At 36.5% G+C, this 13,426-nt stretch overlaps 1 protein-coding gene across 1 annotated transcript; it reads right to left on the bottom strand.

Moving 5' to 3' along the window:
- Positions 1 to 3,946: 3,946 nt before the first annotated feature.
- Positions 3,947 to 10,931, bottom strand: LOC134840079 (GMP synthase [glutamine-hydrolyzing]-like). The gene is made up of 4 exons (XM_063855760.1): positions 10,204 to 10,931; positions 9,529 to 9,795; positions 5,731 to 5,971; positions 3,947 to 5,319 (listed from the first exon to the last, which is right to left on the bottom strand). Exons 1-4 carry the CDS (start codon positions 10,840 to 10,842, stop codon positions 4,373 to 4,375), a joined length of 2,094 nt encoding a protein of 697 aa, XP_063711830.1. The 5' UTR covers positions 10,843 to 10,931; the 3' UTR covers positions 3,947 to 4,372.
- Between the last annotated feature and the right edge of the window lie 2,495 nt (positions 10,932 to 13,426).

Genomic DNA, 13,426 nt, shown 5'->3' with positions numbered 1-13,426 from the left:
GAATCCTGTTTCAGAAGTCTAGAACCCCGCATAGAAGCCGAAACCATAACAATCGAAAAAATTAAAATATTCAAAATCCGAACTGATAAATTTACAAAGAAACACGACTGCTGCCAATTATAGTAAGACTTGCGTAGTAATTGACGATGTAAAATGTCGACTGGCAATTATAGCACAAAATTCATAAATAGTGAAAAAGCAAGGAGCGACCGGCACTCGAAATCAACGAGCTAGGGTTGCAATGTCAATAATAAAGCAAATTTGTAAAAATCCTTTAAAGCATCGAGAATCAATTTCTGATCGGCAACTGAGGCAACGAAATTGAATCGCCCCCCACTAAGTCAAAAAAATTGGTGTCATAAAACTTTTAGCTATTAGGTTTTGAAACTCATCCCTCCTGAAATGCACGAAACACATTGGCTTCAAAACGTTAAAAAATGACTAAGCTTATATAATAGTCCGAAACCGTGAAAATCAAAGTTATTCAAAAAAAATTAAAAACCCATTCTTTGGAAAGCAAGCTGGTAAAACAGCGTACGAGATAAAATATATTGAACTTGAAAAAAAAAAAACGAAAAATGAGCCGACGGAAATTAAGACAAAAACCATGAAAGCATTTTTCATTGAATGAATGATTTGATTATATCAAACATAGCCAGTAGACAATTAAAAAAGAGTCAGTGAACGCTAAAAACAGGAGACAAAAAAAACACTTGTTTTTCTTGCAAAACCTCAATTTTCAAGTTTTACAGAAAAAAATGATGGCCTTAAAGCTCTTTAAACTTTCAGAACAAAATCTGATAGACACTTTATAGATAAAATCATTCCAATTTCAAAAAACTGGATCAATAGGTAAACTTTGTATTTCGCTGCAAAATCTGATAGTGAAATTGGAAGTCGATCACACTTTTCGTGACCTTTCTTTAATTTCCTTTTAACAATAGAAATGTAATTGAAAAACTCAAACATCGACCCGCGTAATAAACTTTCCTAAAACGAAGAAAATAATAATCACGAACAATATAAAAGTCTGAAAAACGCGGTAAAAAAAAGGCAAATCGAGCAACGCTTTTAGTAAAAAAAAAATGACAACAAAAAAACTTAAAAAAATCAACTATTCCAGAACTTTTTTTAACTTTGAAGGTTTTTACCTAAAATAGCAGTGAAAGCCCTTCGAAAAATAATTTTCCTGGAGTTAAAATTTCATAGCTTATCCTTCCAATTTCAAACAAGTTTTTCTGGACACTCGGACAACAGTTTGAATTTTTGTTACTTTGTTCGAATCAGGACGGAGTGTAACGGCTTGAATATGATATATCCCTCCACCTATTGCGATGACTCTTTGCGATAAATGCTTTTGGATTTGGATGAACACCAAACTGAGCCTGCTCGCTCACCTCATTCGCTCGAAGTTGGACGAAAAACCAAAAATAACAAACAAGTTCTTTTCAAAGCTGGGAAATTTTTCAAAACTTTTCCATGTCGTTCGAATCACGACTGAGAGGGCTTTAATATGATATATCACTCAACTCATTCGATTATTTTTGTGGTACCTGACTTTGCGTGGAAAACAAGAAAGAGAAAAAACTAAACACACACAAAAAAAAAGTTCCTCTCCATTTCATTTGATCGGAACGAAAATAAAAAAAACACCTAACTTTTGGGAGATATTCCAAACATTTGAAAAATACGGAGGAACTTAGTATTCGGATGTCTTTTAGTTTTTTAATCTTTTTTCTTTTTGTCGGAATGGTTCGCGTTATATATATAAAATCTTTCAGTAGTGATTCGAACAACCTTGAATATTTCAAAGTTTTTGTCAATAAAAAAGCAGTGTAAAGCAGTTGTCACCTCTACACCAGATGCGCCGGATAGTTGATTGATTTTGAATTTGTAATTGCCAAGAAGTAACACAGCCGAAAATACCTGAAAAGAAATCTTTCATGCCGAAAAAAATGAAAAGAAATCTTTCATGCCGAAAAAATTGAAAAAAATTCTGAACTAATAAAAAAAAATTCATTTCACTTTTGCCCTCAGAGCAAATTTTTTCGATCCCCAAACTGCACATTTAGAGGCAACTAGGTCGATATAGTTTAAGCCGAAAATGATTAACCCGATAAAGACGAAAAAAGAAAAAAAAATTGACAAATCGCGTTGGTAAAATTACAACCAATATTTGAAACAAATTTCGATTCGGCAGGATTTTTAAAATGCTAATACACTCAAAGCAACAACAGTGAAACTTGTTTACAGAAAAAAAAACGATTCTTATATCTGGCAACTAAACCGACAAATAATAGGCCGAACTTTTTTGAACCGGAATATTTACCGTTTGAAAAAAAATCCTAATTAGATTCGAACAGAGGACCATTGCCGTCCCAGGTGTATTCGATACCTTCATGCTAAGTGAGCAGCAGACACTAAAAAATTTGAAATCATTATGAACCAACGTACCACGAGTCCAGAGAACAAAATTATTAACGGGAAAAAAGTCTAGTGCCCGATTGCAATACCCTTGCTTATCGCAAGGGTAATTACACCACACAAAAAATGACACATATTTGAAAAAAAAAAGTAATTTTGTTAAGACTAGGGTCGAAACATTCAGAGCTATTTTCACAGTAAACGGTTATACTTGTTTTATTTTTTTTTTGAAAAGTTTGTTTTTACCAAGAAAGCGCTAAATCAAGCTTCGAAAATTTGTTTTTCTCGATCAAAACTAAGTTATTCACGGCTTAAGTGAGTTTTCATCAAGCAAACTTTATGCGCTCGAAATGAGACAAAAAGCAATCACTTCAAACCGGTTTTTTTCGACACGGCAAGCTTTTCGAAAATTATCAATAGCCCTCGAATCATGTCATAAAAAGCTTTCAGACTCACTCTAATAAATATTTGTGGTACCTGACTTTAAGCTGAAAAAAAGGGAAAAAAACTAAAGCATACCTGAAGACGAAGTTACTTTCTTGTTTCCGTGGTTGAGACAAGCTTCGAGATAGACCATGGAAAATTTTTAAAAATTCCGTGGCACTAACACAGCAATCTCAGAGCAATTGTAGGTTCGGACTATCGCACGCAATATGTCTATATTTTGCCGCTGTTTTGTGGTGTTCCATGATTATGCAAAGGGAACAACTTGAATCCCTTGGCGAAACAACAATTCAAAAATTACACAAAGGCAAAGCTGCGCTTTGCAAACACTAGCGAGAACACGACCAAAAAGCAGCTCTATCAAGTGGAATAAGAAAAAGTAGATATAAGCCTAGAATTAGCAAAATCTCGGTTTCGTGTCCGATTTTAATCTGCGACCTACCAAAATTGAGACTCACGCACTAATTACTCAGCCACGGATGCCTGAACCCCTAAAAACTAGCCACAAATAACGCCGAAAAATATGCTAATAAATTGCCAATTCGATGCAGCAAAAGTAGCACCAAATACAAAAAGACTCAATTTTGCAGGTAATAGATCGGAAAGTCTAAAGCCCAATTATGTATAAATAATGCATTTCAAAAAAATTGCGAGATACGTTGATTTGGAAAATTGCTGAAATTGAAATCGAGCTTTTATCATTTTACTGCAGTTTGAAACAAATAACTTTTTTTCGGTTCATTTGATGAATTAAAAATGCATCAACTGCGTTAAATTTTTACTAATCAAATGTCAAAGCATATATGACATAATACTGGTACCGCAGAGCATGCCGATTTAAAAGCGCCACCAAAAGTAGCACCTTTATTTGCGACTTAGGTTGGAAAAAAAAAGAAAATTCGTACTAATACACTATTTCGCAAGAGTAAAAACATGAGAGAGGGTCGTATTTTTACAACGGCAACCCCCAAAAATTTCCTTTTGTGGGAAACACATGCAATTGAATTTTCAAATACCTGGCAGTTGTTCTTACTTCTGATGCATAGCAGTGCATGTATAATTGACTTCTAAAAAGGAAGAAATGACAAAACTTTATTCAAACGAATAGGCGGGAAATAAAAATAGGTTGAATTACGTCCTTTATATTTGACATCAAAAAAGACGATGAAACCAGCATTGAATCGAATGTCAAACGAATGGATAAACCAATTGCTTCATACAATTGACATGATATTGAGTTAACACCACGTAACCACCATTTCACAATGTTTTTTAATGAAATCGAGAAATTAAATAAAAGACTACTTGAGAGTATCCGTGGTGCGTGAATATTCTTTACAATTTAGTATAATCAGTTAAATGGTCAATTCATTGATTACGCATTTCTACATAATTTAACTTCCTGTGAACCAATACAGCGGCTTCGGTTGACATTAAAATGGGCAGCAGATTTTCCTCATAACTCGTGTTAATAATTTCAAAACTGATCTCAAATCCGAGTTCACTACTCCCATTCAGTGGTGGCCGGTGGCTTTGAGGTCAAATCATACATCACCCGCGATATTCCAGGAAGCTTCAGGATGGCCTGGTCGATTTTATTCAGCACCGATTCCGCGATGTCCTTTCCTGGTCGCGCTGGTACTCCCGTCATGAAATCTTGAGTCTTGAAGGTGCGTAGAACGACTGACCTTTTGGTTGAGGCCAGTCGTTTCACTGGATCACGGTCGAAATGGATTGGAACTAGCACTACTGGCATTTGACTGACGCTGCTCAAACAGTTGCCCATTTTGAGCGACGTGGTCGCAAGATCATCGGCCGTTCTCAGAAGATCTATGGTCGGAGTGTCCAGATAAGTAACCGTGATGTCATGAATAGGGTAGGACACTTCTCCGCCAAACACATAAGTAACTCTGTTAATGTTGTGACAGCATCTTGGGATGATCCTGGCCAGGAAAAACAAGTGATCCCAGTTAATGTTGGATTTACTGGAAGCGATTCCCGTCAACTGCTGATCTGGACCTGAGCTGTCAGTGCGACTGCCGCAGGAGAATGCTGCGCAATAGCTGTATGTTCTGGCGTCGCCTTGAACGCCTACAGTACTTATGGGAAGCAAGGTCGCCTTGTACTTGCAAGAGCCCGTGATCTTGTCTAGAGTCTCCAGTTCTGACTTAGAGAGCACTTCTATTATTTTATTAAACAGTAGAAAAGGACGCGTTTTGGCGTCGTTGTATGAAGCTAGTTTGTTTAGAATTACTTGTGTTTCTATGAAATCTGTGCCCAAATTCGGGCCTTCAGCACACAGAATTCTAATGGCCAATCCTGGGCCTGGAAAAGGATGCCTCTGCAGAATCGAACAAGACAACTTCAGTTCTGCTCCAATTTGTCGAACTTCATCTTTGTGGAAGTCTTTCAGAGGTTCGATCACTTTCCCACGTGCACGTAAAGATCGAACTAAAAAATGCAAACTTTCAATTTGAAGCACTGGACTCCCCCACTAATTGCCTGAATTATAAATGCTTTATTGGTTATATGTATATCACACTGAGGATAAATTATACATTCATTCATTGAGAATATTATCATTCAACTTATTTTATCACTGCCATTAAGACAGGTTTTTGAAAACGCTTATTGAACACCTTGAGCCGATTGTCTTTACGTAATTGACACACTTTTTCTGCATTTGTGTGAGCAAAACATTGTAAAAAATTGAAGTATGAGAATCTTTCTCGAACTTAGTGTGTCAGATAAAAGGGTTCAAAAGCGTGAGGGGCGAAAAAACGTCACTAACTTTGTGGGGACAAAATTTGCGTAGACAGACCACAATTCATTAACAATCAAAATGCTGGCCCAAAAGCTAACCCAAATCTGTATCGTTGTGATGAGTTTTAATTCGGTCGCATTTCGAGCTGGCATAGGCCGATCCACTCTCTATCAGGTCCGGTCTGAGGGTTCCCTGGCACAACAGTGTGTTGGCGATGTCCAGGCCCTTATCCACGAGGATCTTGTTGAACACCGAGATGAAGCAGTCGCCTATTATCTGTCGCTTTTCTTCCGGGTGTATCGTGCGATTCAACTGCGTGCACGCGCGATATGTGTCGTCCTAAACAAAATCAACTCAAGCTCAATAAATGAAAAAATTACACAGTTTTACAAAGTTGAAAAATGTAGCCAACAAACAGTTGGAAAAGTGTCAATCAAAACTAAGATAAACAAAGAAAAAGATTTCTGACATTTCTGAAACTAGATAAATATAGCCAACAGAGAGCTGTAATTGTTTCGTTGAACACTTGGACTGGGGAAAAATATTACTGATTTAATTTTTGGGACACAGAGGCGAAACTGAGCTTCGCACCACTTGCGATAAACACTTAAGCTGTAGAAATCACAAGATAATAGGTCTTAAACGAAAATTGAAAAACATGAATACATTTTTTTAAATCGTAGGCTCAAAAACCAGAAAATTTTTTATTGCAATCGCTATAGAAGTCAATTACCTTCAAAACACAAAAGAAGGATTTGGGCTTAACTCCATCCATGTTTTTCTGATAACCAATAGATGAAAACGATAAGAAAACACTTCGGTCAAAAAATTGAGATAGGAAAACTCCTAAAACTTCGCAAAAACTGCTCAATAAATCTTGCAACAAACAATCTGCATATCCAATAAGAATAATCGAGGATAAAGACCTTATCCGCTATAGTATAAGATCGAAATGAAAAAAAAAATTCAAATTCATGAATGCAAAAATTACAAACAATTAACACAAAAAACTTGCAGAAAATCTGGAAAAAAAAACTCTGAAACCCTACAAAAATAACACAATTACATTATCAGTTAAGATATTTATACGCAACGGTAATAGAGCTAGATAGCAACAAAAAAGAAACAACAAAAAACGCAAAAAACGGAAACAAAAAAATCATGAAAGGTTTTCAAAAACTTCAGCCGGAAAGAACCACGCGCCTAAATCTCCTGCAGAACTTGCCGCGATATTCCTCTGTAGACAAAATGTCGAAAAAAAAACGAAATTACTTAAACCTAAGACACACCTAACTAATTCAAACTAAATCTAGTTTCACGCACTTTTAGAATGAAAAAATTAGAAACCATGCAACCGAAAAAAAACTTTATTTATTTGCCAAAAAATGTCTGGCAGCAAAATTCAGAAAACGTTTTATTTCTTAGAGAAAATTTTGAAGAATACAAAAACCAGAAGACCATGGAATATAATTACCCTCATGAATATGAAGAAAAAATGTATCAAAGAATCTAGCAAAAAATTACAGAACTAGTTAAACGGCAAGGCAAGTAAGTCGACAACAATTGAGTCGTAATCGAACAAAGCCGACAAAAAAATCAACTTACATCTTCCAGACAATTTTGAGTGATTAAAATATTAAACTTGGATTTTCTACACGACAGCTCCAACAAACTTTTAAACAAATGATTTTTGCTTTTCAAATCACACAAAAAATATTTGCGACTTAGGTCGTAAAAAAAGAGAATTCATACTATCGCACAAGCTTTGCTTGTGTAAAGAAATTAAAAATCAAAGATGAGGGTGTTAAAATTCCTACAAAAAATCATCTCGGCCTTTATAATTGTCATCAACTGACTTCATTGACACTTTAAAATTTCGAGGTTCAAACCAGGGTGACCACATTCTCGATTTGAATAAAAGTACTTTGAAGAATTTTCAAAAAAACCAAGTCATTACAAAGATACTTTCAGGAACAAAAAGTTAAGAACAGAAATTTACAAAATCGAACAAAAATTCAGATCACAAAGTAGCAACTTGAAGGAATGATTCCACGGAGCATCTTTTTCATTTATAAGGGTCGACTTGGTATTGGTCACCGGGAATTCGTAATGCCCACGCAAATTTTACAAGCAAAGAGTCGTTTGCCTTACATTTACCCATTCATCTGAAACGACGATTGGTAAAACCGTGATCGAAGCGAGGTCCCTTAAAAAAACTACTTTTGAAAATTCAGGAACCATAAAAGTACTAGAACGTACCATGCGGTCATCCTGGTTGAAACCATGAAAAACTTCAATTTTACAGCTAAAATACGTACAAAGATGCGAACTGAGCTTCGCACCACTTGCGATACAACAGGCAAAAGATTAAGACAGCAAGACACTGAAGAGGACTTCGAAAGTTGTAAGCGTAGAAGAAACGACTAGAAACAAAAAAATGAAAATCAATTTTTCTATGTTTAAGTTTATTAAAGTTTTTAAAAGAATTCCAAGTTTCAAGGAGCATTTAAAAATTTAAATTTGGGGCCAAAGTCTTAACGATCTCATGAACAATATCGAAATTTTTTAGGAGACAAAATATTAGGTAAATAAGCCGACAGAATCAAAGCCGACAGCCAATTAGCTTAAATTCAGCTGTCGACTTTCATGAACAATATCGAAATTTTGTAGGAGGCAAAATATTAGGTTAATAAGCCGACAGAATTAACGCCGACAGCCAATTAGCTGAAATTCAACCAAAATTGTTCGGCAAAATATTATTGGAAAATATGCTGCCCAAATAGTATCCACGAAAGCCATATAGGTGCTGAAATTAAGGTGGTATACACAATTCGGAAGCTAAACCGAGAGCTGAATCCAAACCCGAAAAATTATCAGCAAAAAAAGTAATATCGATGTTTTATAACTATACATACACCCAATCTATCAAAATGCATGAAAATTGTTTTGAAAAAAATGCAATATACCAGAATGCAAAATTGGCATCGGAACACAAATAATCAAGCAGTAACAAAATAGAAAAAACCTCAGCAGTAGCCCTTCATACCGAAACAAAAAAAATGAAAAAATTCATTTAAAAAACTATGAGTCCGCCTTTCCCCTCAGAAAACACGTACGGAAACTATTTTCGGCCATCAAACGATGCAATAAGGGTCCACTAAGTAGACAGAAAATAAGCCGAAACCGACTAGGTCGAAAAAAAACAGACAAAACAATTGAAAAAAAAAAAAAACTAAATTTTATCAAATCGAGTTGGTAATCTTACAACCAATGTAAAAAGCAAATTTCGATTTGGCCGGATTTTTTTAAATGCTAAGACACTAAGCAACTACAGCGAAATTTGTTTGTACCAAATATAAAAGATTTTTAGCTCTTGTAACTAAGCCGACAAAACAAGCAGACAAATAAGAAGCCGAAATTTTTTTGAACCGGAATTTTTACCGTTTGAAAAAAACAGGTCCTCGTCAGATTCGACCGCAAGACCTGTGCCTCCCAGGCGCATTCGTTACCTCCAGGCTAAATGCGCAGGAGACAGTAGGATATTTGAATTGGTTATGAACTAAGGTACTACCAGGAATCGATGAGTCCTGTGGACAAAGTTGTTTACGGAAAAAATTCTAGTACCCGAGTGCAATACACTTGTTTATCGCAAAAAAAATTACAAACCGTTACATAGCAGTATTTGGACAACCGCGTATTCAAGACTCGTCAGTGTTTAGACAAATACTGTTTCAACCAATCAGAATCGAGACAAAGAAGAAATTAATAAATAATTATTATATATTTTGGATTATTTATGTCTTTTCTCGATTCTGATTGGTTCATACAGTATTTGTCTAAATACTGACGAGTATAAATACGCGGTTGTCTAAATACAGGCTGCACTCCTTACAAACCTTCTGCAAAATTCTCGTAGTCGCCACACTAAAATTCTTTGCTTCATTGTAGACTTCTAAGGTGACCCCAATTTCGGCCAAACTTTTTTCCACCAATTTGCTCTCATTGAGTCGCATGAAGCCGTTGTCGATGTGCACTGGGTAAATTTTTTCCTTGCCGATCGCTTTCTGCAGCATCGCGGCACACACCGCTGAGTCCACTCCTCCGGATATTAAACACACTACGTTCCGTTGACCAACGCTGTCCTCTATTTCTTTTATCGTGGACTAAAAAAAATCACATTGGAAACACATAACTAAACAAAATGAAAAAGGAGGCAGGTAAAATGATAAAATCGATGAATATTTCTGATATGAGCCAAGATTATATTTGTTTTTTTTCCGCTTAGTTCTATGCAATAAATTTAACATAATATAAACAATTAAAGCTAGCTTGAAAAAAAAAAGCTTATATCATTGATTCCTATCATGATTTGATTTTTCATATTCTGAGTGGGTAAAAAGAAGGGTACCTTACACCAAAAAAATGAAAATATTGATTAATTTTTTCGCAATAAGAATCCTTTAAACAAATTATTTTGTCAACTTAAATTTACGATGAAATTAACCATCAAAATAGATAAATTGGTATTGTTCTGCAGAATAAGTATTTTCAAAAAATAAATAGTTGCTTACCTTCAAACGAGAGGTGAGGGTGTAATCTGGCTCAACTCCACAAATTTTACAAAAATTTTTAAAAATCACTTTTCCATTTGGTGTTAGATCCGTTTCAGGGTGAAACTGCACGCCGTAGAATTTAGCAGATTCGTAAGACAATGCAGAAATGGTATCCCCGTGTTTTCCAACAATTTTCAATTCACCTCCTACGTTGGTGCATGTATCCCCATGGGTAAGCAGTACCGTTTGCTTACTATCCAAGCCAGAGAAGAGAGGGCAATCTGTATTGATTTCGATCTCACATTCTCCATCTTCTCGAAGTGCGGTTCTCTCAACTACTCCACCAAACAATTTATTCAAAAGTTGCATGCCGAAACATATTCCAAGGACTGGAACGCCGAGTTTCAAAATTCTGTCACCGTTTAGTCTTTTAAATTCTTGATCTTCAAGAATAACCGTACCAGGTCCGCCCGAAATGATAACACCTTGAACATTTTCGTTTACTATTTCCTCCGCTGTAAAATCAAAATCAAGAAAAACAGTTCTGATGCTCAATTCGCGCAACTTTCGGTCGATTAACTTTCCATACTGTGATCCGGCATCTAATATGGCTATACTTTTTATGTCATGCTGATGGCTATTCATTTCTTCCACCATGCATTACACGGCTATTCAGAGACTCAAATACTATTAAACAAGGTATCACAGAATTCAGTCGACCCATTTCAACATTTCGAACTGAAATAAAACTAATAAGGTTCTTAACAATCTTGGGTAATAAAAGTGCTGTTTAGAATTTAGCTTAGTTTTTGTGAAATATCTTGATACTGAAAAAAGGAACAAAAAGTATTACAAAAAAATCATAAGTTGTCTGATTATCGTCGAACCAGAGAGAGAGAGAGAGAGAGAGAGAGAGAGAGAGTGAGAGAGAGATACAGACGTAAGCCAAAGATTTTGAACGAATGCCGATATGAATTAGCTGAATTACTGTGTTCTATAATGCAAAACTCCTGGGATAAGGGAGAAATACCCGAAGATTGGAAATGCGCAAATATAACAGCGATTCACAAAAAAGACGCAAAAAGTGACCCAAACAATTACAGACCTGTTAGCCTCACATCAATTTATTGCAAAATAATGGAAAAAGTGATAAGAAGGCACCTGTTTGACTTTTTGAGACAAAACAACATCTTATCAGACAAACAGTATGGTTTCTTACCAGGTCGATCAACGACTCTCCAGTTATTAAAAGCGCTCGATGACTGGACTGCGGAACTGGACAAGGGTTTTGAGGTAGACATAGTGTACATTGACTTCCAAAAAGCTTTTGATAGCGTTCCCCATAAAAGACTATTGAACACAATATCCAAATATGGGATCAAAGGGAAAACTTTAAGCTGGATCACAGTGTGACATTCGACCAGAATGGACAAAATGCAGATTCGGCGATTTCGAATAGTTAGCAGCTAGCCTTCCGAATTGACAGTTTTGAGAGATTAGTGACGTTATTGGGACGATTAGTCAAACGGCGAAGGTCAAGATATTCTGGTATTTTGAAATTTTAAAAATTCGAACTGAGAAGTCGCACTTCTGAGAAACGCCAAAAACCGCCATTTTGGAGAAAAACCAGAAGAAACTCAGAACAACAATAGTTGCGATAGTGATAACTATGAGAATTGCGACAGAAAAACAACAACGAATTGCAGAGTTAGCAGAGACCGTTCCGAGTTGCAACGATTGTGTCGCTGCAATCGTTGCAAGGCCGTTCACAACAACGGTGAAGGGTAGAAAAACAGCCTTCCGGAAGGAAGATAAGGTTGTTATTTCCCCGGATAAAGGAATCCGGAGGGGTCTCGGGATTTGAACTGAAACTGTTTTATATAAACTTTTAGCTTCCCGGTTATGTCTTGAATTGAATTTATTTAATATCTGAATTCATTTTACGAAGATGAGAAGCTAGGAGTTGGGGGAAAGGGTTGATCCGTTGGTTCGATGGAGATGATGATTTTAATCTACTGAACAAAAACAAAAGTATTATAATACGTAGTAAAAGCCCTGTTTTAAGGAGTGACCTCAAGGTCTAATTTTGCATGTAAGTAAGTTAATTTGAGCGTTCTAGTCGAAGCCGGAGAACAGTAACGTTTTTGTCGACCCGATGTTGAAAAGACCACCAAAAGAACTGGCTTTGGTAGAGACGGTGAAAAGCATTTAGAGCTCTGTTTAGACGTTGGCCAGTCGTTTTAGAACCTAGCTTTATTTTCCGTCGATATGTACTTCCGGGTGAATGTTACACAGACGTTTTTATGGCGCTCCTGGGTGTTATTCTTTTTTAACCTCATGACCGGCAGAACCGTTAACGAGCACTCCGCGCCGAGCGGATGCTCATAATAACGCCCTTAATAGGCCCTAACCGCCGGGCGGAAGGGTAGTTCGGAACGCGGAAGCCTTCCGGATTACCGTGAATAGCTTCTTAACGTAGTTAAGACCGAAAATTCACGTTCAAGGAAGGGTGGGGGGATTGGCCGTCCCCTCGTTCCCTGAGAGGTCTGTGACCAAAAACACTTAAAGATATACAAGAAACCAAACAAAAAGCAGTATAGTACCCAAGAAAAACAAAAAACATTAAAAAAATAACCGAAAAAACCAAAAACAGTAAAAAAGTAAAAAACCAGGAGAAATCATCCCCCCAGACAAGATGTGATCCGACCCTCTCGTTTGTTGTTGTGTTGATAGATATATTGTTGTTACAGGCATTTATATCAATGAATATCAATACGATCATTTTTGTGGCCCGTTTGTGAGGCTTGTACTGTAGGGTTATTTGAGTATTTAAGCACGTTAATGCTAATTTGCGCTCAATCCGGAAGGGTCTGCTGATTTGCGCTCAATCCGGAAGGGTCTTGGGAGAAGACTGATCCGGTAAGCAGTACAAGGAGCAACAAGATAGGGCTCAACGACAACAATCGACTGTTGGGTATCGTTAACAAGTTTTGTATCCCTTTTGGTACAAAAAGTAAGATAGTATTCTGTGGGGGGCTCGACAGTGCTGCACTGTAGTGACCCTTCACCGAACTGCAAATTTCCGAGTTAAGCACCTTCAGTTTGATATTGAACAAACCCGGAGGGGTATAGTATTACTAGTATTATTACTTATATACCCTATATTAATACCCTTATATCGTTTTTCAGCGAAGATCACAGTAAGCGGACCGGTGTTTAGGGTCAAAATAGCGATATTTTG

Source organism: Symsagittifera roscoffensis, chromosome 2 (genome assembly GCF_963678635.1).
Source record: "Symsagittifera roscoffensis chromosome 2, txSymRosc1.1, whole genome shotgun sequence".
NCBI classification, from domain to species: domain Eukaryota; kingdom Metazoa; phylum Xenacoelomorpha; order Acoela; family Convolutidae; genus Symsagittifera; species Symsagittifera roscoffensis.
The sequence above is the reverse complement of the archived record's forward strand: the minus strand, read 5'-3'. Positions and strand labels throughout refer to the sequence as shown.

What these genes read in the sequence shown, in the direction of transcription:
- LOC134840079 (XM_063855760.1), bottom strand. Translation starts at nt 10,842, where the DNA reads ATGGTGGAAGAAATGAATAGCCATCAGCATGACATAAAAAGTATAGCC. An exon ending in CCCTCACCTCTCGTTTGAAG is followed by an intron (nt 9,796 to 10,203) that starts GTAAGCAACTAT and finishes GATTTTTTTTAG; the next exon opens with TCCACGATAAAAGAAATAGA. An exon ending in CTACGAGAATTTTGCAGAAG is followed by an intron (nt 5,972 to 9,528) that starts GTTTGTAAGGAG and finishes GATTTTGTTTAG; the next exon opens with GACGACACATATCGCGCGTG.